The 25,662-nt window shown below is 41.5% G+C and overlaps 1 protein-coding gene across 1 annotated transcript in view; it reads right to left on the reverse strand.

Annotated features, from left to right (window-relative positions):
• Nucleotides 1-25,662, reverse strand: part of LOC141128475 (C4b-binding protein alpha chain-like) — a gene marked incomplete in the record, with an annotated part of 860,616 nt that overhangs the window by 284,239 nt on the left and 550,715 nt on the right. Inside the window, 3 exon segments of the mRNA XM_073615781.1 lie at nt 755-851; nt 954-1,133; nt 1,214-1,299. Of these exon segments, the coding sequence (XP_073471882.1) occupies nt 755-851; nt 954-1,133; nt 1,214-1,299 (363 nt within the window).

Below are 25,662 nucleotides of genomic sequence, written 5' to 3' on the forward strand. Positions count from 1 at the left end.
AGGGGGTGTGCCCCTTCCCTCCAATCAGCTGTCAGAGCTCTCCTCACTGAGCTCTGCAGATTGTAACTTCAGCTCTTCGCCCCCTTTTTTTCTGACAGTTCAGACAAGCTTTATAAATTCTGGACGGATGTAGAGAAGACTGCAGATAAACATGTACAACTTATGTAGGAGAATTTGTTTCATCTCTGTGTATCACCCAGGCGATATGTAAGGGTTTACAACCACTTTAAGCCATTTCTTTTTTAGATCTTATTTTTATTTGAATGTATTAATGTTTGAGTTGACTTGCAGAATAGCATTTACATCTAATGAAGTATTAATATGTTTTTTGGTGGTAAACCTAAAACTAGATATTGCTTTTGTAGTGTCTATAAAAAATTTGCTATGTAAATGTCTCAAGCAACACCACCGCACAAAAGAAATACTGCATTATGGCTACTAGATGGAGCTGACAATCATAAAAAGTAAATATATTACACAAATGACAGGGATAATTTGTTATAGCTGTGGGACTGCTTGAGACATCACAGTGATTTTTTATTTTTTTTTAATGAATAGACCCACAATGTACAGGGATATGAAAAATTGTAGAGGCACACACTCAGGTTGAGCTGGATAAATGGTTGTCTTTATTTCAACCTTACCAACTATGTAACTATGTATGTGAACCTTAAAATAGTTTCTTTTCTTGATTTTATATTGATAAACAATCTTCATAGCTTATTTTTTTATATATAAAAAATTGAAATTTTACCCTTCTTCGCAGGTGTATTTTACTCTGGAGCCAAATAGGTAGTCTGAAGCGGACACATGTCCATTCTTTATTTTCCCTGGATCCCCACAAGATATACCTGCAAGCAAGACAAATGCCATGTTTCTGTTCCACACACCACCATGTATTGGTACTGGCTAACATAAATTGTAAGTTAGGAAAAAAAAACAAAAACACTTACGTGTACAGAATTCTTCAGGATCCGACCAGCTATGGTCTCTGCAGGTTATTGTCTTTTCCTTACCATTACTGGTAAAACCTGGTTTGCACTCAAAACGCACAACTGTACCATTATAATAAATGGTAGAGGTCTCTTTAAGCAATGCAAAAGGAGGTACGTGAGGGTTTTCTTTGCATATTGCTGTGGAAAAAATAATCATTTTAGAGAACAAACAATAAGCACTTTCAATAATTATTATAATAAGAATAAACATAAAAAACCTGTGCAAACAAGAGTTAAATCACTCCAAGCTCCATTTTCTTGACATATTCTATAGTTCATCTTTGAAGTCAAGGGAAACGCAAATCTGAAATACATCACATAAGAAGAAGTAGCCTTTAAAATGTTCTGAAGAAGTGTATATAAACCAACCAGTAAAATCTCATAACTTTGAACATTGTAATGTACTTTCATAAGTCATTATTATTAACCACCTCAATACCAGACCCTTTCCTGCCCAGGCCATTTTTAAGTTTTTAGCGCTGTCACACTTTGACAATTACTCAGCCATGCAACACTATATCCAAATACATTTTTTATCTTTTTGAGACAGATAAAGCTTTCTTTTGGTGGGATTTAACCACTTAGCGACCGCCGAATGCCGATATACGTCTTTACTTTGAGGACGGATATCGTTATGGCAGCAGCTAGCTGCCATAACCCTGGTATCCCCGTGTTCGGCCGGTGGTCGGCTACAAGATAAAAGTGGTCTCTGCGGTGGATTCGCCGTGAGATCCTTTTTATCGGCGGCGGGAGGGGTCCCCCCTCCCGCCGTGCTTGGGTGCCCTCTGCCGCTTACTGGAGCCGTCGGTAGCGGCAGAGGCGATTCGGTCCTTTCACGTCAGTGGCACGGAGACGAGTGAGGGGAAGATGGCCCCCACCCGTCTCCATGACACTGCAGGGTGGAAACGATGTCAAAACGTCACTTCCGCCCATAGCTCTTAAAGGGCCATTTTTTTTAACTAATTTTTTTAAATGACAATTTTTTTTTTTTTTTTATTATTGCATTTTAGTGTAAAAAGGAGATCTGAGGTCTTTTTGACATCATATCTCATATTTAAGAGGTCCTGTCATGCTTTTTTTCTTTTACAAGGGATGTTTACACAATTGTATTTATTTTTTAAAACTGTGTAAAAATAAAAAATAAAAGGTAAAATTAATAAGAATTTTTTTTTTTTAAATGCGCCTGTTCTGCCAAGCTCGCGTGCAGAAGTGAACGCATACGTTTGTTGCGCCCGCATAAAAAACCGGTGTTCAAACCACACATGAGGTATCACCACGATCGGTAGAGCGAGAGCAATAATTCTAGCCCTAGACCTCCTCTGTAACTCAAAACATGCAACCTGTAGAATTTTTTAAACATCGCCTATGGAGATTTTTTAAGGGTAAAAGTTTGTGGCCATTTCACGAGCGGGCGCAATTTTGAAGAGTGACATGTTGGGTATCATTTTACTCGGCGTAACATTATCTTTCACAATATAAAAAAAAAATTGGGCTAACTTTACCGTGGTCTTATTTTATAATTCAAAAAAGTGTATTTTTTTCCAAAAAAAAGTGCACTTGTAAGACCGCTGTGCAAATACGGTGTGACAGAAAGTATTGCAACGACCTCCATTTTATTCTCTATGGTGTTAGAGAAAAAAATGTATAATGTTGGGGGGGGGGGTTCTAAGTAATTTTCTAGCAAAAAAAACAGTTTTTAACTTGTAAACAACACATCTAAAAAAGAGGCCTGGTCCTTAAGTGGTTAACCACCACTGTTTTTTTTTATTCTTTGCTATATAAAAACAAAAATACTGAAAAATATTGGAAAAACATGGTTTTCTTTGTTTTAGTTATAGATTTTTGCAAATAATCTTTCCTCAAAAATGTAGGCCAAATGAATTCTGCTACATTCTTTGTTAAAAATAACCCAAATCAGTGTATATTATTTGGTCTGTGTGAAAGCTATAGTCTACAAACTATGGTATGTACAATACTGTGCAAAATTTTTAGGCAGGTGTGAAGAAATGCTGTAAAGTAAGAATGCTTTAAAAATATATACGGTATTTTAATAGTTTTTTTATCAATTTACAAAATGTGTGAACAGAAGAAAAATCTAAATCAAATGAATACTCAGTGTGACTACTCTTTGGCTTCAAACCAGCACAATTTTTACACTTGCACACATTGTAAACTTGCACAAAGTCAGGGATTTTGTAGGATTAGAGTCAGGTTTATGATTAACCAATTATACCAAGCAGGTGCTAATGATCATCAATTACATATGTAGGTTGCAACACAGACATTAACTGAGGCTAAAAACTGGGTGAGGAACAACCAAACTCTGCTACTAAGGTGAGGTTGTGGAAGACAGTTTCATGTCACAGGTCACATATCATGGCAAGAAACACAACAACAAGACACAAGGTAGTTATACTGTATCATGTCATGCATCATCCATATGCATTCATTTGCTTATCCCCCTATGTTAGACAATCTCTTGGTGTTAATATACAGTATTTAGATCTTAATAGACAAATCACTCATTAAAGGTTGTTTCCCACTAGGGTGGATGGCAGTCGATAGGTGAATGTTTCAAGCAGCAAAGGATGTGTATATCTAAAATAAACATTTAGAGTTAGCACAAATACAGTATAGTATAGATCTAGTACATTTTAGAAGTATTCATATATCAATATATATCATGTCTGTCACCATTAAGCTTTTATTTGTTCATCTTTACATACCAAGGAACCAATGACTCACAACGTGAACCAAAAAGACTCCCATGTGGGACCACAGAGGAAACGAAGCATATCAGCAGGGCTACATACAGTGGGGACGGAAAGTATTCAGACCCCTTTAATTTTTCACTCTTTGTTATATTGCAGCCATTTGCTAAAATAATTTAAGTTCATTTTTTTCCTCAATGTACACAAAGCACCCCACATTGACAGAAAAACACAGAATTGTTGACATTTTTGCAGATTTATTAAAAAAGAAAAACTGAAATATCACATGGTCCCAAGTATTCAGACCCTTGCTCAGTATTTAGTAGAAGCACCCTTTTGATCTAATACAGCCATGAGTCTTTTTGGGAAAGATGCAACAAGATTTTCACACCTGGATTTGGGGATCCTCTGCCATTCCTCCTTGCAGATCCTCTCCAGTTCTGTCAGGTTGGATAGTAAACGTTGGTGGACAGCCATTTTTAGTTCTCTCCAGAGATGCTCAATTGGGTTTAAGTCAGAGCTCTGGCTGGGCCATTCAAGAACAGTCACAGAGTTGTTGTGAAGCCACTCCTTCGTTATTTTAGCTGTGTGCTTAGGGTCATTGTCTTGCTGGAAGGTAAACCTTCGGCCCAGTCTGAGGTCCTGAGCACTCTGGAGAAGGTTTTCGTCCAGGATATATATCCTGTACTTGGCCGCATTCATCTTTCCCTTGATTGCAACCAGTCATCCTGTCCCTGCAGCTGAAAAACACCCCCACAGCATGATGCTGCCACCACCATGCTTCACTGTTGGGACTGTATTGGACAGGTGATGAGCAGTGCCTGGTGTTCTCCACACATGCCGCTTAGAATTAAGGCCAAAAAGTTCTATCTTGGTCTCATCAGACCAGAGAATCTTATTTCTCACCATCTTGGAGTCCTTCAGGTGTTTTTTTAGCAAACTCCATGCAGGCTTTCATGTGTCTTACACTGAGGAGAGGCTTCCGTTGGGCCACTCTGCCATAAAGCCCGACTGGTGGAGGGCTGCAGTGATGGTTGACTTTCTACAACTTTCTCCCATCGACCGACTGCATCTCTGGAGCTCAGCCACAGTGATCTTTGGGTTCTTCTTTACCTCTCTCACCAAGGCTCTTCTTCCCCGATAGCTCAGTTTGGCCCGGTGGCCAGCTCTAAGAAGGGGTCTGGTCGTCCCAAACGTCTTCCATTTAAGGATTATGGAGGCCACTGTGCTCTTAGGAACCTTAAGCGCAGCAGAAATTTTTTTGTAACCTTGGCCAGATCTGTGCCTTGCCACAATTCTGTCTCTGTGCTCTTCAGGCAGTTCCTTTGACCTCATCATTATCATTTGCTCTGACATGCACTGTGAACTGTAAGGTCTTATATAGACAGCTGTGTAGCTTTCCTAATCAAGTGCAATCAGTATAATCAAACACAGCTGGACTCAAATGAAGGTGTAGAACCATCTTAAGGATGATCAGAAGAAATGGACAGCACCTGAGTTAAATATATGATTGTCACAGCAAAGGGTCTGATAACTTAGGACCATGTGATATTTCAGTTTTTCTTTTTTAATAAATCTGCAAAAATGTCAACAATTCTGTGTTTTTCTGTCAATATGGAGTGCTGTGTGTACATTAATGAGGAAAAAAAATGAACTTAAATGATTTTAGCAAATGGCTGCAATATAACAAAGAGTGAAAAATTTAAGGGGGTCTGAATACTTTCCATCCCCACTGTAGGTAGAGTTCGTAGGTCAAAAAGAAGGAAGGGAAAATAGATTCCATGATTGTACTCAAAACGACAGAGTATCGCATTGTTTTTATCTGAGTATGTAACAGTCCATAGCTTCAACATGTTCACATAGGACAGTCAGTTGTTTTAACGTTCACCAGTAGGTGTCTTTCCAAACCATTTCATTTACAGGCCTCACGCACATGGGCTTATGAAAATAAGGCCTCGTTCACACAGCTGTAAAAATTTTACTTATGTTACTACAATGTTCTCTGCATAATGATCAGTAAAATACTTGCATACAGATGAGTTTAAACACATAAAGACACATATGCATACATCATTGTTTTTACGATGATGTAAAACCCCCTTTGCTTGGACTTATTTATGCGCCTACAAGCGTGTACACATGTGCTTATACACATAAGGGCATAAAGCACATGTTCTTGGATGCAAATTTTTGGATTCTGTGTTATAGATCTGAAAGCAGCTCATGCTTATGCACCTGTGTGGATGCCTCCATTAAAAACAATGCAGCTGCGTTCAGATCCGTAATTAAACAGTTGTACATGCATTTTTTTTTAGGGCTTATTGAATAAATCCTAAGCAGCAATCTTTCTATCAAAATTTGGCAGACAAAATTCCTTTAACCACTTGCCGACCGCCTCACGCAGATATACTGCGGCAGAATGGCACGGGCAGGCAAAATCACATACTTGGTACGTGATCTGCCTCCCACGGGCGGGGGGGTTCGATCGGAACCCCCCCCCCCCCGGTGCCCGAGGCGGTCGGCTTCTGTCCCTGAACGATCAGCGGTGAGGGGGAGGCCATCCATTCGTGGCCACCCCCTCACGATCGCTCCCAGCCAATGACAATCTTCCTCTGCTGCTGTATAGTAAACAGCGGCACAGGAAGTGATGTCATCTCTCCTCGGCTCTGTATTTTCCGTTCCGGCGCAGAGGAGAGAAGACATCGATGTGAGTGCACCAACACAACACACACAGTAAAACACACCAGGCACTCTTTAAACCCCCCATCACCCCCTGATCATCCGCCCCCCCCCCGGTACAGTGAGACCAAGCAGTTTTTTTTTTTTTCTGATTACTGCATTGGTGTCAGTTTGTGACAGTTAGAAGTGGTAGGGCAGATAGGGCTAGCCCCCTTTAGGTCTAGGATACCCCCCCAATAAAGTTTTAATTCCTTGATCACCCCCCCGTCGCCAGTGTCACTAAGCGATCGTTTTTCTGATCGCTGTATTAGTGTCACTGGTGACGCTAGTTAGGAAGGTAAATATATAGGTTCGCCGTCAGTGTTTTAAAGCGTCAGGGACCCCCATATACTATCTAATAAAGGTTTTAACCCCTTGATTGCCCCCTAGTTAACCCTTTCACCAGTGATCACCGTATAACTGTTACAGGTGACGCTGGTTAGTTAGTTTATTTTTTTATAGTGTCAGGGCACCCGCCGTTTATTACCTAATAAAGGTTTAGCCCCCTGATCACCCAGCGGTGATATAACTTAGATTTTAGGGTCAGATAGGGTCTGCGTCGCCCCAGGCAGCGTCAGGTTAGTGCCAGTACCGCTAACACCCACGCACGCAGCATACACCTCCCTTAGTGGTATAGTATCTGAACGGATCAATATCTGATCAGATCTATACTAGCGTCCCCAGCAGTTTAGGGTTCCCAAAAACGCAGTGTTAGCGGGATCAGCCCAGATACCTGCTAGCACTTGCATTTTGCCCCTCTGCCCGGCCCAGCCCACCCAAGTGCAGTATCGATCGATCACTGTCACTTACAAAACACTAAACACACATAACTTCAGCGTTCGCAGAGTCAGGCCTGATCCCTGCGAACGCTAACAGTTTTTTTGGTAGCGTTTTGGTGAACTGGCAAGCACCAGTGGCCTAGTACACCCCGTTCGTAGTCAAACCAGCACTGCAGTAACACTTGGTGACGTGGAGAGTGACATAAGTGCAGTTCAAGCTGGTGAGGTGGCAAGCACAAGTAGTGTCCCGCTGCCACCACGAAGAAGACAAAGAGGCCTGTCGAGCCCATAATGCCCTTCCTGCTGCATTCGCCAATCCTAATTGGGAACCCACCTCTTCTGCAGCACCCGTACTTCCCCCATTCACATCCCCAACCAAATGCAGTCGGCTGCATGAGAGGAATTTTCTTTATGTCCTCCCAAGTACCCCTACCCAACGAACCCCCCCCCAAAAAAGATGTCATGTCTGCAGCAAGCGCGGATATAGGCGTGACATCCGCTATTATTGTCCCTCCTGTCCTGACAATCCTGGTCTTTGCATTGGTGAAAGTTTTGAACGCTATCATACACTTGTTGAGTATTAGCGTAGGGTACAGCACTGCACAGACTAGGCACACTTTCACAGGGTCTCCCAAGATGCCATCGCATTTTGAGAGACCCGAACCTGGAACCGGTTACAGTTATAAAAGTTACAGTTACAAAAAAAGTGTAAAAAAAAAAAAAATATATATATATATATATATATATATATATATATATATATATATATATTTAAAAAAAAATAGTTGTCGTTTTATTGTTCTCTCTCTTTCTATTCTCTCTCTATTGTTCTGCTCTTTTTTTTTTTTTTTTTTATTCTATTCTGCAATGTTTTATTGTTATTATGTTTTAACATGTTTGCTTTTCAGGTATGCAATTTTTTATACTTTACTGTGTTTTATTGTTAATCATTTTTTTGTCTTCAGGTGTCTTCAGGTACGCCATTCAGCTGCAGCGCGGATTTATTTATCTAGACAGCAACAGCGTTTGCTCCCACGATATATAAAGCCGTGACTCCAGCGCTGTCGGAGGTGATATATGCTGAAGCATGGGGGCAGCAGGGGCGGAGGAGCGATTTGCTCCTAACTTTTGGGGCAGATATTGTGTGAAAAAAAAAAAAAAAATGAAACACCCACCATTTTAATCTGTAGGGCATTTGCTTTAAAAAAATATATAATGTTTGGAGGTTCAAAGTAATTTTCTTGCAAAAAAAAAAAAAATGTTTTCATGTAAACAAAAAGTGTCAGAAAGGGCTTTGTCTTCAAGTGGTTAGAAGAGTGGGTGATGTGTGACATAAGCATCTAAATGTTGAGCATAAAAGCCAGGACAGTTCAAACCCCCCCCCCCCCAAATGACCCCATTTTGGAAAGTAGACACCCCAAGCTATTTGCTGAGAGGCATGTCGAGTCCATGGAATATTTTATATTGTGACACAAGTTGCGGGAAAAACACCAATTTTTTTTTTTTGCACAAAGTTGTCACTAAATGATATATTGCTCAAACATGCCATGGGAATATGTGAAATTACACCCCAAAATACATTCTGTTGCTTCTCCTGAGTGCGGGGATACCACATGTGTGAGACTTTTGGGAGCCTAGCCGCGTACGTGACCCTGAAAACCAAGCACCGCCTTCAGGCTTTCTAAGGGCGTAAATTTTTGATTTCACTCTTCACTGCCTATCACAGTTTCGGAGGCCATGGAATGCCCAGGTGGCACAAAACCCCCCCAAATGACCCTATTTTGGAAAGTAGACACCCCAAGCTATTTGCTGAGAGGTAAAGTGAGTATTTTGCAGACCCCACTTTTAGTCACAAAGTTTTGAAAATTGAAAAAAGAAAAAAAACATTTTCTGGTCTTTCTTCATTTTCAAAAACAAATGAGAGCTGCAAAATACTCACAATGCCTCTCAGCAAATAGCTTGGGGTGTCTACTTTCCAAAATGGGGTAATTGGGGGGGGGGGGGGGGGTTTGTGCTATCTTGGCATTTTATGGCCTTCGAAACTGTGATAGGTAGTGAGGAGTGAATCAAAAATTTACGCCCTTAGAAATCCTGAAGGCGGTGATTGGTTTTCGGGGCCCCCTACGCGGCTAGGCTCCCAAAACGTCCCACACATGTGGTATCCCCATACTCAGGAGAAGCAGCTAAATGTATTTTGGGGTGCAATTCCACATATGCCCATGGCCTGTGTGAGCAATATATCATTTAGTAACAACTTTTTGTAAATTTTTTTTTTTTTTTTTGTCATTATTCAATCACTTGGGACAAAAAAAAATTATATTCAATGGGCTCAACATGCCTCTCAGCAATTTCCCTGGGGTGTCTACTTTCCAAAATGGGGTAATTTGGGGGGGTTTTGTACTGCCCTGCCATTTTAGCACCTCAAGAAATGACATAGGCAGTCAAACTAAAAGCTGTGTAAATTCCAGAAAATGTACCCTAGTTTGTAGATGCTATAACTTTTGCGCAAACCAATAAATATACGCTTATTGACATTTTTTTTAACCAAAGACATGTGGCCAAATACATTTTGGCCTAAATGTATGACTAAAATTGAGTTTATTGGATTTTTTTTCTAACAAAAATTAGAAAATATCATTTTTTTTTCAAAATTTTCGGTCTTTTTCCGTTTATAGCGCAAAAAATAAAAACAACAGAGGTGATCAAATACCATCAAAATTAAGCTCTATTTGTGGGAAGAAAAGGACGCAAATTTCGTTTGGGTACAGCATTGCATGACCGCGCAATTAGCAGTTAAAGCAACGCAGTGCCAAATTGTAAAAAGTCCTCTGGTCAGGAAGGGGGTAAATCCTTCCGGGGCTGAAGTGGTTAATGTTAAAAAAGTTTATGTGCATATGGCATTTGAGCGTAAATGTATTCCACTGGCCAGAATAATTATTCTGGCCATTGAAGTACATTTACACGCATATGCGCACCTCTCAGAATGCGCCATTGGAGTTTTTTTTTCTGGCTGTAAACGCTCCTCTTCAAATACACCTGTAAATGCCTATGTGAGCATGGCCACATAGGCCAACATAAAAGTGCTTTTACCGGCTAAAAAAAAAAAAACACAAAAAAAACTGCTGAACATCTGTATAAGCAGCTTTCTTAGGCTCTGTGTGTATGAGGCCTTATGCACACACAAGGTGTTCAGTAATTAAACAGAGTGTTTGCAGGACCAGTAGCAGAAGATTAGATTAAACCTTCAGATTGTTAGTCTCTTAGTATGTTATGTATTAACACAGAAGGCCATATAATCGCCCACCTTCAGTGTCCTGGGGAAAATATAGCCCACTTTATTCCCACATATATAGCTGGTACAATTGTGGAAACTGGGGGGAACAAGGTGAACAAACCCATTTATCACACATCCCTCCAGACAAAGGCATTAAAATATTGCTCCCATCCCCTTAACCATTTAAGGACCATGTTATTTTTATACAATGGAATATATTAGCTTTGATCGATCTTATGGGCATTTGGTATATATCATTATTCTCCCACCCACCTTATTTTTGGATTACTGGTATTAGATATTGATAGAATCTAGTTTCCCTTTTTATCACTAACAATAATATATTTAATCAACTAATTTATTCCCAACATATGTATATTAATTTCTGCTGTGTATGTATTATTTATCTTTATAGGTTGGCAATGTATGTATAGGCACAGAGGGAATTAATTCATAGCTAGATGGCAGCAGAGTGTTGAAGCATTTTATAAACCAATATCAATGACATTTGGGTTTGTTTGACATAATTATCATCTATTTGCAATGTAGTTACATAGTAGGTGAGGTTGAAAAAAGACACAAGCCCATCAAGTCCAACCTATGCGTGTGATTTTTCTTTCACGGGCATGTCTTTTTGAATCAGGTGTACATACAAGTGCCCTGCAGTTCATCAAGACACTCTGCTTTTGTTTGAATTGCACTTCCTGTGTTTTAATTGCACTTCCGGTGTCACATCCTCTTTAACCACTTCAGCCTGGAAGAATTTACCCCCTTCCTGACCAGAGCTCTTTTTGCGATACGGCACTGCGACGCTTTAACTGACACTTGCGTGGTCGTACGACGTTGCACCCAAACAAAATTGATGTCCTTTTTTTCCCCACAAATAGAGCTTTTTTTTGGTGGTATTTGATCATCGACGGTTTTAATTTTTTGCACTATAAACAAAAAAAAGCAACAATTTTGAAAAAAAAGCAATATTTTTTACTTTTTGCTATAATAAATATCCCCAAAAAATATAAAAAAAAACAAAATTTCTTTCTCAGTTTAGGCCGATATGTATTCTTCTACATATTTTTGGTAAAAAAAAATTTGCAATAAGCGTATATTGATTGGTTTGCGCAAAAGTTATAGCATCTACAAAATAGGGGATAGATTTATGGCATTTTTATTATTATTTTTTTTTAATTAGTAATGGCGGCGATCTGCGATTTTTATCGTGACTGCGACATTGCGGCGGACACATCGGACAATTTTGACACTATTTTGGGACCAGTGACATTTATACAGAGATCAGTTTTATAAAAATGCACTGATTACTGTGTAAATGACACTGGCAGGGAAGGGGTTAAACACTAGGAGGCGATCAAGGGGTTAAGTGTGTCCTAGGGAGTGATTCTAACTGTGGGGAGGATGGGCTCATTACAACATGACAGAGATCACTGCTCCCAATGACAGGGAGCAGTAGATCCCTGTCATATTGCTAGGCAGAACAGGGAAAAGCCTTGTTTACATAGGCATCTCCCAGTTTTGCTGCTCTGTGTCACGATTGCGGGCCCCCGGCAGATATCGAGTCCGCGGGGCATGCTCACGGAGTATGCGTCAGCCACGCGCGCCCACAATGCTGCGTCTTAATGTACAGGTACCCCCATTTGCCATTTGCGCAGCCATGCCATTGTGCTGACGTACATTGTCGTACGCTGGTCGGCAAGCAGTTAAAGACAGCCGGCTAGCGTTACTGAGTATCCTCCATTCCCAGTAGACGACAGTTTTTTGGAAATGCGTCGGATCGGAGAATCCTTGTAATGCCACTCAACTTGGTCTCATAAGACCACAGGACATGGTTCCAGTAATCCATGTCCTTAGTCTGCTTGTCTTCAGCAAACTGCGGGCTTTCAACTTCTTTGGTCGACCATGGCAAGGCCTGTTCTGAGTTGAACCTGTCCTGTTAAACCGCTGTATGGTCTTGGCCCCTGTGCTGCAGCTCAGTTTTAGGGTCTTGGCAATCTTCTTATAGCCTAGGCCAGGGATATGCAATTAGCGGATCCCCAGCTGCTGCAAAACTACAAGTCCCATTATGCTCTGCCTCTGGGTGTCATGCTTGTGGCTGTTAGAGTCTTGCTATGCCTCATGGGACTTGTAGTTCTGCAACAGCTGGAGCTTGCATATCCCTGGCCTAGGCCATCTTTATGTAGAGCAACAATTTTTTTTTCAGATCCTCAGAGAGTTCTTTACAATGGGGTGCCATGTTGAACTTCCAATGACCAGTATGAGAGCGTGAGAGCGATAACACCAAATTTAACACATCTGCTCCCCATTCACACCTGAGGCCTTGTAACACTAACGAGTCACATGACACCGGGGAGGGAAAATGGCTAATTGGGCCCAATTTGGATATTTTCACATAGGGGTGTATTCACTTTTGTTGCCAGCGGTTTATACATCAATGGCTGTGTGTTGAGTTATTTTGAGGGGTCAGCAAATTTACACTTGTGACAGACCTAGCCGGGAGAGAGACTTTTGAAGGGGACTGAATGCTAGCCTCTTGCCGATCGATCGTGGGCCCTGGCATTTGGGGAAACGGTGCTCTTTGTGAGCTGTATGTCTGGGAACCCTTGAGGTGGTATTACTGTGGATTCGGGTCCTGGTCCCCCAGGACACACAGACTCTGGGGACCCTGGATTTGCCATATTAGAAATACTGGCTGATTCATAATGCTGGGACAAATACTCTTAGGAGATGCTGATGTCAATTCCAGCCACCTGTCTGTCTGTTGCCTGCTAGAATGTGTATTGTAAATAAGTCTAGTATGGGATCTAAGAGTCATTAGATCCCCATTGTTGTTTGTGTTAATTAACTCTGCTATTGTGTGAAGAAGAGTTCTGTGTTGATTTGTGATAATGTTGATTGGGTTTTCTGAGCTACAAGACGACCAGTCTGGCCTAAAGGTCATGTCTGAGTCATCTAGGCTGTCTAAAGGGATTAGTTAATTAGCCCATGTTAATTAGGTTTCTGGTCACAGGTGTATGTTCAGAGTAATATGAGCAGGAGGTATACACCTCCTCTTTTACTGTATAAAAGAGCCTGTATTCCTTTCAATAAAAGAGATTCCTGGTTGAACTTACATACAGCCTGCCTGGTGTTTGTTTTGAGCTACACAACTGGATTAGAACGGCACATAGCTGTAGTTCTAGTCCTGGAGCATCGGATGACCGAACCATCATATGTTGCGATCTGCAATCTGATTCTATAGCTGCAGAGGAGTGTCGGGAGAGTGGAATCGAGGGAGCAAGGGGCTCGTTACAACACTGTTATACAAGCTGTACACTCACTACTATACATTGTAGCAAAGGGTAATTTCTTCAGTGTTGTCACATGAAAAGATATAATAAAATATTTATTATACAGCTTGTACAACAGTGTAAATTTGCTGATCCCTCAAAATATATCAACACACAGCCATTAATGTCTAAACCTCTGGCAACAAAAGTGAGTACACCCCTAAATGAAAATATCCAAATTAGGCCCAAAGTGTCAATATTTTGTGTGGCCACCATTATTTTCCGGGACTGCCTTAACCCTCTTGGGCATGGAGCTCACCAGAGCTTCACAGGTTGCCACTGGAGTCCTCTTCCACTCCTCCATGACGACAACACGGAGCTGGTGGTTGTTAGAGACCTTGCACTCCTCCACCATCCATTTGAGGATGCCCCACAGATGCTCAATAGGGTTTAGGACTGAAAACATGCTTTGCCAGTCCATCACCTTTACTCTCAGCTTCTTTAGCAAGGCAGTGGTCGTCTTGGAGGTGTGTTTGGGGTTGTTATGTTGGAATACTGCCCTGCGGCCCAGTCTCCGAAGGGAGGGGATCATGCTCTGCTTCATTATTTCACAGTACATGTTGGGATTCATGGTTCCCTCAATGAACGTTAGCTCCCCAGTGCCGGTAGCACTCATGCAGACCCATACCATGACACTCCCACCACCATGCTTGACTGTAGGCAAGACACACTTGTCTTTGTACTCCTCACCTGGTTGCTGCCACACACGCTTGACACCATCTGAACAAATAAGTTTATCTTGGTCTCATCAGACCACAGGACACGGTTCCAGTAATCCATGTCCTTAGTCTGCATGTCTTCAGCAAACTGTTTGTGGGCTTTCTTGTGCATCATCTTTAGAAGAGGCTTCCTTTTGGAATGACAGCCATGCAGACCAATTTGATGCAGTGTACGTCGTATGGTCTGAGCACTGACAGGCTGACCCCTCACCCCTTTAACTGCTTGCCGACCAGCCACCGTCTTTATATATACTGCGGCAGGTCGGCACGATCCTGTGAACGGTCGTAGCTATACGTCAGCTATATATATAACTATATTTTCATTATATATATATATATATATATATATATATATATATATATATATATGAAAATATAGTTATATTGTACCACTGGGTGAATTATAGGGCTAAAATATACCCACAAAGATTCTTACTAAAGAAAAAAATATAGTGGGGCGCTTTATAACACACTCAGTAATATTGTAATACTCTGGCAGTTTGAATACAATCATGAAATCTATCTCCCCATCCTTTTTTACCTTGGAACTGTACTTACTCAGGCCTGCTGATGCACACTCGTCCCTTATGCAGTCCCACAGGGGAGGGTTTGATTCATATAGTGAGTCACTGTTCCCTTTGTATTCAAAGATGAACAAATAAAAGTTGAAATGATGAAAACTGAATATACATGATATATGAATACTTTTACAATGTACTAGATATATACTATACTGTATATGTAATAACTCTGACTTTGTATTTTAGATATACACATCCATTGCTGCTTGAGGAAGCATAATCTATCAGCTGTCGTCTGCCATCCACTCTATTGGAAAATCATCTTTACCGAGTGATTTGTGATAAGACCTGTATACATATACCGTATATTAATGATAAGAATGTGTCTAAAATAGTAGAGGGATAGGCAGATGATGAATGTATATAGATGATGCAATGGCATGCAACCAATTTTCATATATAATACAATTGTTTTCAATAAAACGTATGGATTTAAAAAAAAAAATATTGTATGTGAATGGCCAGATTTTTTCATACATAAATACAGCGGGAAAACAAGTATTGAACATGTCACCATTTTTCTAGGTAAATATATTTTTAATGGTGCTGTTGACATAAAATGTTCCCCTCATGTTGGTGACAACCCATGCAATCCATACATACAAAGAAACTAAAACAAAAAAAAGTTCAGAAATGAAGTTATGTGCAATAAAATGGAATGGCACAGAAAAAAAGTATTGAACACGCTAACTGAAATGTATTTAATACTTCGTACAAAATCCTTTGTCGGTATAGACAGCTTCCTGGGGAAACTAGTCGCATGCATTGCTCAGGTGTGATTTTGGCCCATTCTTCAAATCTTGAAGGTTCCGTGGGCCTCTTCTATGAACTCTGATCTTTAGTTCTTGCTAGGGCTGCAACTAATGATTATTTTCATAATTGATTAGTTGGCCGATTATTGTTTCGATGAATCGGTTAATCACCTTAAAAAAAAAGTGAGGTATATAATTTAGTTAACCGCTTGCCGACCAGCCACCGCAGTTGTACTGCGGCAACATGGCTCGGCTGCGTGAATCGCTGTTATCTTACGTCTCTTCTAGATTTGGCCATTAGGGGTGCGTGCGCGCCTACTGAGCTGACGCGAGTGCCCAGTGGTCACGATCACTGCCAGGCTCCCGCGATCGCTCGGGGCACACAGAGAACCGGGATCTGTGTGTGTAAACACACAGATCCCGGTTTTCTGAGGGGAGAACAGACAGATCGTCTGTTCATACAGAGTATGAATAGTGATCCGTCAACTACCCTACACATTCCCCTCCCCCCTTCAGTTAGAACACACAATAGGGAATACATTAACCCCTTGATTGCCCCCTAGTGTTAACCCCATCACTGCCAGTGACATTTTTACAGTAATTAATGCATTTTTATTGCACTGATCGCTGTAAAAATGGCAATGGTCCCAAAAATGTGTCAAAATTGTCCGACATGTCCGCCATAATGTCGCAGTCCCGATAAAAATCGCAGATTGCCACCATTACTAGTAAAAAAAAAAAAAATTAATAATAAAAATGCCATAAAACTATCCCCTATTTTGTAGACGCTATAACTTTTGCGCAAACCAATCAATATACGCTTATTCCGATTTTTTTTTTTTTTTACCAAAAATATGTAGAAAAATACATATTGGCCTAAATTGAGGAAAAAAAATCGTTTTTTTATATATTTTTTGGGGATATTTATTATAGCAAAAAGTAAAAAATAATAGGATTTTTATAACAGCTGACCTGTAAAATCCTTTTCTTTTGAGGTGCATCACGGGACACAGAACCTCAGTAATTACTGATGGGTTATAGGGTATCACTAGGTGATTGGACACTGGTCACACCCTAGACAGGAAGTTCAACCCCCTATATAACCCCTCCCCTTCCTGGGGATACCTCAGTTTTGTAGCAAAGCAATATAAGTGTATTAGAAGAGGGGCGGGACCGCTGTGTCCCGTGATGTACCTCAAAAGAAAAGGATTTTACAGGTAAGCTATTATAAAAATCCTATTTTCTTTCTCGTACATCACGGGACACAGAGCCTCAGTAATTACTGATGGGATGTCCCAGAGCAATGCTATTTGAGGGGAGGGGACCACACAAAGTAGGGTGTAATCAGACCTGAGGACCTCGTACTGCTGCCTGCAGCACACTACGCCCAAAGGCGATATCCTCATGCCTTCCCACATCCACCTGATAAAATCTGGTGAATGTATGGCCTGAAGACTAGGTTGCGGCCTTGCAGATTTGAGCCATAGAGGCCCGGTGATGCACCGCCCAAGAAGCACTAATAGCCCTTGTAGAGTGTGCCTTGATTTGAAAAGGTGGAATTTTCTGTTTCAAACCGTAAGCTTAAATAATCATTTGTCGAATCCATTTTGAAATGGTAGAGTTTGACGCTGCCTGTCCTCTATTGGGACCTTCTGGCAGTACGAACAAAACATCCGTTTTGCGAATTTGAGCAGTTGCTTCCAGATAGGCCTTGACTACTCTTACTACATCCAAAGAATGTAGTGACCTTTCTTCCGTAGAAATCTGGAAAAAAGGAAGGTAGAACAATATCTTGGTTTAGATGAAAATCTGAAACCACTTTCGGTAGAAAGCTAGGATGAGGGCGCAATACCACTCTATCCTTGTGTATGATTAAATAAGGTTCTTTACAGGAAAGAGCTGCTAATTCTGATACTCATCTAGTAGAAGAAATGGCTACCAGAAAAAATTAACTTTCTTGTCAACAAGACCAAGGGAATTTGACGTATTGGTTCAAAAGGCTGTTTCTGTAAAACTGACAGAACCAAATTCAAGTCCCAGGGGTTTAGGGGCGCCCTAACCGGAGGATTAAGACGCGTTACCCCCTGTATAAAGTTTCGGACTAAAGAATGCGAAGCAAGCGGCCGTTGAAATAATACAGACAAGGCCGAGACCTGGCCCTTGATGGTACTCAAGGCCAGCTTCATTTCTAATCCCATTTGTAGAAAGTCAAGAATTCTACTTATGACATATTTTCTGGGATGCCAAGTCCTGGATACACACCAGGAGATCTAAGCTTTCCAGACTCTTAAAATAAATCATTCTGGAAGCTGGCTTTCTTGCATTGATTAAGGTAAAAATCACAGGACCTGAAAGCCCACGACTCTTCAGAATGTGGGTTTTAATAGCCAGACCCTCAAATTTAGCGTTTGTAAGGCAGGATGGAACACTGGACCTTGGGATAGCAGGTCTGGACATAACGGTAGGGTCCACGGGGGACCTACTGCCATCTTTACTATTTCTGCATACCAAGCTCTTCTGGGCCACGCTGGGCCACCAGAAGTACTGACTTCCTTTCCTGCCTGATTCTGCGTGAAGTCGTGGCAGTAGCAGAATAGGAGGAAATGTATAAATCAGGGAAAATTGATGCCATGGAATCACCAACGCATCTGTCCCGCATGCAAGAGGATCCCTTGTTCTTGACACAAAGTTAAATCTTGTTGTTGAACCTGGATGCAAAGAGGTCTTGCATATGGCCAAGAAGACGTCGGGGTGAAGAGACCATTCCCTTGGGAATAACTGCCAGCGACTCAAGTAGTCCGCCTGCCAGTTCTCTACTCCCGAAATGAAGATTGCCGATATGCACGGCACATGCTTCTGCCCAGATTAAGATCTGGTTTACTTCTCCTTGGGCTGCACGACTCCTGGTGCCTCCCTGGTGATTGATATAAGCCACTGCTGTGGCATTGTCGGACTGGATCCTGGCAGGGCAACCCTGTAACCTGAGTGTCCAGGCCTTTAGGGCTAGATACGCAGCATGGATCTCTAGAATGTTGATGGGTAAGGTCCTCTTTGTCTTGGACCATCTCCCTTGGACAGTCGACTGTTCCAGAACTGCTCCCCAACCCGAAAGACTGGCATTTGTTGTTACCACTGTCCAGGCAACTGGAAAAAAAGGGTTTTCCCTTTTACAGATTTTCGGGTATCAATCACCAACTGAGGCTCTGACGCACTGTAGGAGACAGACGCATCGGGAAATCCAATGCCTGAACCTCTTTGTTCCAGGCAGACAGGATACTGTTTTGCAGCAGTCTCGAATGAAACTGAGCATAGGGAACTGCTTCGAATGAAGCCACCATCTTCCCCAGTAGCCTCATACAAAAGGCGAATAGGAGGATCTTTCTTTGCCCTGACTACCTGAATCAGTTCTTTTATGGTACTGATCTCTGACTGGGGTAAAATACCCTCTTCTAGGCTGTATCTATGACCAGACCAAAATACTCTAGTCTTTTTACTGGTTTCAAAGAAGACTTCTCTGAGTAGAGGAGCCAACCTAGGTATTCCAGGTAGTTGACTGTGGTGACCAAGCTTTGGTCCAAGCGGGCTACCGAGCGGTCTATCAAGAGCAGGTCGTCTAGGTATGCCATTACCGTTATACCTTGGGCCCTTAATCTGGCCAGCGAAGGGTGATCCCACTCAGAATAAATAAGCTTTTTCAGTAACCATAAACAGAAAAGCATGTGTAGTTTGAGGAGGCTTCAGTGAACCCAAACCAAAGGAGGGTTCTTTAACTGACTCAGATACGGGTAACCTGAATGTGGAGCGGACCAATCCAGCCAAAATTTGCACTAACACCTTCTCATCCGGAGGAGCTGAAGAGGGCCCTTCTCCACTTGATTCCTCAGAAGAGGAATCATCAGTCTCATCCCGATCCTTTGAGAGGGATTCCTCTCCTTTTTCCCCAGAGTTCCTCTGTTTGAGGGTCCTGGGTGGCAGAGGGGGACCTAGTGCGTTTTCATTCACAGAGTGAAGATGCGATTAAAGCCACCAGTTTTTTCTCTAATCCATTAATGGTTGAGGAAAGAACCTCCTGTGTAATGTATACAGGGGCTGAAGTGCCAGAAGCAGATGCAGCCCCTGACCCCGACGGCTCACGCTGGCCAGCTTCCCCCGGTCCTTCAGGGGGGAAGGTGCTGCAGAAGGGGGGTCCTCAGAGCCTGAGGGAGTCCCTTAGAGCCCCTATTTTTTGGGGTATATGTACCTCTTTTGCCCCTAGTGCAAAACACAAAAAGCAGAGGCACTACCAGAATGCACTGACTGCTGAGCAATGTAGTTCAGCAACTGCCGCTGCTACCAAGTCTCAGTCTGGTGCTCAAGTAAATGTTTGCCTGGGAATGCCTGTCTCCCACCTCACATGCGCCCGTCTGCTCTGTGTCCCTCCATAGGCTGTGTGCATCTGAAAAGAGTGCACCTTATAGCCTGTATGCAGCCTGCAATGTGAGCTTTTCACCACGCCGACGTTACGTCAACGCTCCACCCCCCCCCACCCCTCCCGCCCCCCCTCGTCTTTTTTAAAAAAAGACTGTTTCCCGCACGAGCCGAGGCTCTAGATCCTCGGATCTAGCATGGAGGGGGGGCTGGGGCGGAGGAGAGAGGAGGGCTGGTGGATGGGAAACCGCTGTAATGGCGGCGGCGTGCGGTGCGGCATACTACCACTTCCCTGTGCCTTTACCCAAGCCGTGTGGGGAGAATCCCTGTAGGAAAAAAACCCCCTTCCCACATCCTACCTGGAGCATGGCTTGGAGGAGCGTACAGCGTGGACACCGTGACAAGACAGATCAAGCATGAAAAGGTATGTGCTCTTGACAGCCCCCGGTGGCGACTATAGACAGCATACATTTACTTAAAGGAGAAACCTTATAAGAACTGGAAAAATTCTTAAGGAGTCTTCCCTTACCTTATCCAGCTGCAGGGTTCTGTTGTAACAGACCCAATCTTCACCTCTCACGGTGGGCTCCGTTTAGAGAAAAACCTTCAGAGACTGGGGCCCCCTACGTATAGGGGGATCCACAGTTCTGGCCCCGTAAAGCACCCCGCCAGGGATATGGCTGAAAAAAACAAATACTGGATCTCGGGGTCCAGCTCTCTAAAAAGAGAAGCGTTACAGGTAAAACCTCGTTTCTTCGGACACAAGGCCCGGGTACCATCCAATTCGGCCTGGAAAAGACACTTTGAATGGATCCGGTTGCATGGCTTGCCCCAGTATAGGATATTCCTTTGGAGCTCAGCACAGCACAACTTATTCATGACCAACACCTAAGACACTGGCGAAAAAACTGAGGTATCCCCAGGAAGGGGAGGGGTTATATAGGGGGTTGAACTTCCTGTCTAGGGTGTGACCAGTGTCCAATCACCTAGTGATACCCTATAACCCATCAGTAATTACTAAGGCTCTGTGTCTCGTGATGTACGAGAAAGAAATTGCGTTTTTTTTTCAAAATTGACGCATCTTTTTGTTTATAGTGCAAAAAATAAAAACTGCAGAGGTGATCAAATACCACCAAAAGAAAGCTCTCTTTGTGGTAAAAAAAGGACATCATTTTGTTTGGGTGCAACGTCACACGGCCGCGCAATTGTCAGTTAAAGCGACGCAGTGCGGAATCGCAAAAAGTGCTCTGGTCAGGAAGGGGGTAAAATCTTCCGGGGCTGAAGCGGTTAATATGTAAAGTTTTTTTAAAAAAAGGCAATTTATTCTTAAATATCTCTATGCAGTGGTAAGTATAAATAAACCAACTATATGGTTTGGGAGCAAAATCGCTAATCCACTCTGAGAATAACAGACAGAAGAGATATACTGTATATACTATTATGCCACATACACACGACTGGACTTTCCGGCAGAAAAGGTCTGACGGAATCATTCCGTCGGACATTCCGATCGTGTGTGGGCTTCATCTGACTGGTCATGAACGGTCTTGTGTACGCAGCATTAGAGGTTGAAGCTGGTAAATATCATCAGACTCAGAGATCACATTTTTTTATTTAAAGAAAAAAAAAAAGTTAAAGGCTGTTTTGCAGATTTTCAAACAGAACTGTAATATATTATATGCTAGCCATACAAAAACCATGTCTTCCTTAAAAAAAAATGTAATTTTAAGAACGTTCGTTCGATTTTCTAATCGTTAGTGGGGTCAAAGCGACGTTTGTTTTCAACCACAGTGACAGGAAAAATTAAAAAAAATAGAAAACTTCTTGGTCAAAGGATTTTTTTTAGACAGTGTATGTGGTTTACATTCAGAAATGACATTCATTTTAAATCAGAATGTTAAAAGCAAGTGACATTTTCAAACAACATTCTTTCATTCAGTGAATGTACAAAGATTTTTCGTATGAATTTTCTCATCTGAAAATTGATCTGTTTGGCCTGCATAAGGCTCGGTGCACACCTATGCAGTTTGCTTTTGATCTCTTTCTGCAGTGCTTTCTGCTGTGCATTTTGATTTTTGCCAAAGTGATTTTGCTGCGATTTGCGTTTTTGCATCTTTTATGCTTTTTTTTGTCCAATTTGTTGTTTTAGCAGATAAAAAAAAAAAAACACAAATTGCTGCAAAAACACACTACATGCTTTTCTGCAGCCTCTAAATTAAAGTATATTGAACCAAAAAAGCACAGTTTTGCATAGAAAAAAGTCCTTGACCCTTTCCAAATACACACTGGTTGAAAAAAAAAAAAAAAAGCATAGATGTGAACGTGTCCCATAGGAAACCATGTTAAATGAACTGTAGTGTGTTTCTGCAAAAAGCACCAAAAAACACATAAGTGTGAACCAGGCCTAAGCAGTTTAGTAAAATAAAGGGGTTAAAACTAAAATTAACCCTTTATAGTACAAAAAGAGCAAATCGCTACTGTAAGGGGTTCATTTTTTTTACTGTGGAACAGTGAAAATAATATTTACAGTAGTGATTATTTGCTCTTTTTGTACTATAAAGGGCTCATTTTATTTTCTTTTAACCCCATTATGTTACTGGCCGATTAATCGATTATAAAAATAGTAATTGATTAATTACATAATCGATTAGTTGACGATTAATTTATTCGTTGTTTCGGCCCTATTTCTTGCCATAGATTTTCTATTGGATTCAAGTCAGGTGATTGGCTGGGCCATTCTAGCAGCTTTATTTTCTTTCGTTGAAACCAATTGAGAGTTTACTTGGCTTTGTGTTTCGGATCATCGGCTTGCTGAAATGTTTACCCTCATTTCATCTTCATCATCCTGGTAGATTGCAGCAGATTTTTATCAAGAATGTCTTGGTACATTTTTCCATTCATCCTTCCTTCAATTATATGAAGTTTGCCAGTACTGTATGCTGAAAAACAGCTCCACACCATGATGTTCCCACCTCCAAACTTCACTGTTGGTATGATGTTTTTGGGGTGATGTGCAGTGCCATTTGACCTCCAAACATGGTGTGTATTATGGCATCCAAAGAGTTACATTTTGGTCTCATCTGAGCAGTCTGTATTTCCAAGTATTTCACAAGCTTGTCTACATGCTGTGCAGCAAACTTTAAACAAGCTTCAACATGTTTTTTCTTCAGCAATGGAGTCTTGTGTGGTAAGCGTGCATGCAGGCCATGGCGGTTGAGTGTATTACTTATTGTTTTCTTTGAAACAACTGTACCTGCTAATTCCAAGTCTTTCAGAAGCTCTTCACAAGTGGCCCTTGGCTCTTGGACAACTCTTCTGATAATTCTTTTGACTCATCTGTCAGAAATCTTGTGAGGGGCACCTGGTCCTGGCTGGTTTATAGTGAAATTATGTTCTTTCCACTTCCAGATTATGGCCCCAACTGTGCTCACTAGAACATTCAGAAGTTTAGAAATCCTTCTGTAACCAATGTCATCAGTATGTTTTGCAACAATAAGGTTGCAATGGTCTTGAGAGAGCTCTTTGCTTTTAACCATCATCTTGTGTGACACCTTGGTAATGAGACACCTTTGCATAGGCCATCAGTTGAGACTGAACCAGATGATAATCATTTGCACTGACAAGAGGTAGAATTGCTTTCAAATTACTGATAGATTTCAGCTGGTGTCTTGGCTTTCCATGCCTTTTTGCACCTTCCTTTCGTCATGTGTCCAATACTTTTTCCTTGTGTCATTTCGTTTTATTACACATACTTTAATTTCTGAACTAATTTGTTTTGGTTTCTTTGTATGTGTGGATTGCATGGGTTGTTACCGACATTTCATGTCAATTGCACCTTTAGAAATGTATTTACCTAGAAAAATGGTGATGCACCTCAAAAATCCCTCTTTTCTCTTTGCGATGGGCTTATACAAGCCTTAGCTTATATATGCACAGTCACGGCCAAAAATATTGGCACCCCTGCATTTCTGTCAGATAATGCACCACTTCGCCCTGAAAATTGTTGCAATTACAAATGTTTAGTCATTCACATGTTTATTTCTTTTGTTTGCATTTGTATGACACAAAAAAGTGGAGAAACAAAAAGCCAAATCTGACACATTCCACGCAAAACTCCAAAAATGGATTGGACAAAATTATTGGCACCCGCTCAAAATTGTAAGAAATAATTGCATTCCAAGTTTGTGATGCTCCTGTAAATTTGTAATTAAAATCACCTGTAGCAATTAACAGGCGCCGACTATATAGAAATCACACCGGCAACCAGGTGAAAAAATTCACTCGACCTTTCTGTTGTGTGTCTCTGTGTGCCACACGGAGCATGGAGAAGAGAAAGAGCAGCAAAGAATTGTCTGAGGATTTGAGATAAAAAATTGTGAAAAAGCATGGACAATCTCAAGGTTAAAAGTCCATCTCCAGAGACAATAATGTTCCTGTGTCCACTGTGCACAACATTGTTAAGAAATTTACAGCCCATGGCACTGTAGATAATCTCCCTGGACGTGGACACAAGAGAAAAATTGATAGTCCGTACAGTCAAACATGGTGGAGGTTCACTGATGTTTTGAAGTTGCTTTGATGCTTTAGGCACTGGATGTCTTGACCGTGTGCATGGCATTATGAAATCTGAAGACTACCAAAGAAGTCTGGTTTGCAATGTAGGGCCCAGTGCCAGAAGGTTGGGTCTTCGTCATAGGTCTTACAGCAGGACAATGACCTAAAGCACACGTCAAAAAGCACCCAGAAATGGTTTAAGACAAAGCGCTGGAGAGTACTGAACTGGCCAGCAATGAGTCCAGATCTAAATACCACAGAGCACCTGTGGAGAGAGCTCAAAACAGCAGTTGGGGAAAAGAAACCCTTCCAACATGAGAGACTGGAAGCAGTTGGCGAAATAATAGTTCTAGTAAAGAGGTGTAAGAAACTCATTGATGGTTACAGGAAGCGATTGATTCAAGGTAATTTTTTCCAAGGTGGGTGCTACCAAATATTATTATACAGGATTATTATACAGGATTTATATAGCGCCAGCAGTTTACAAAGCGCTTTACAATAAAAGGGAGACAATACAGTTATAGTACAATAAAATACAAGAGGATTAAGAGGGCTCTGCTCAGAAGAGCTTACAATCTAATATGGATTAAATTGAAGCATGAACCATAGGGTGAGTACATGGATTGAAAACTTGCTATAAAAGCGAGTTCAGAGGGTGGTGATAAATGGGTACTCAGAATGGTCAGAGGTGGGTATTGGGGTCCCCAAGGGTTCTGTGCTGGGACCAATCCTATTTAATTTCTGTAAACGACCTGGAGGATGGGGTAAACAGTTTCATCTCTGTATTTGCAGAGGATACTAAGCTAAGCAGGGCAATAACGTCTCCGCAGGATG

The sequence above is a fragment of the Aquarana catesbeiana genome, linkage group LG02, assembly GCF_042186555.1.
Source record: "Aquarana catesbeiana isolate 2022-GZ linkage group LG02, ASM4218655v1, whole genome shotgun sequence".
In the NCBI taxonomy this organism is placed as follows: Eukaryota; Metazoa; Chordata; class Amphibia; order Anura; family Ranidae; genus Aquarana; species Aquarana catesbeiana.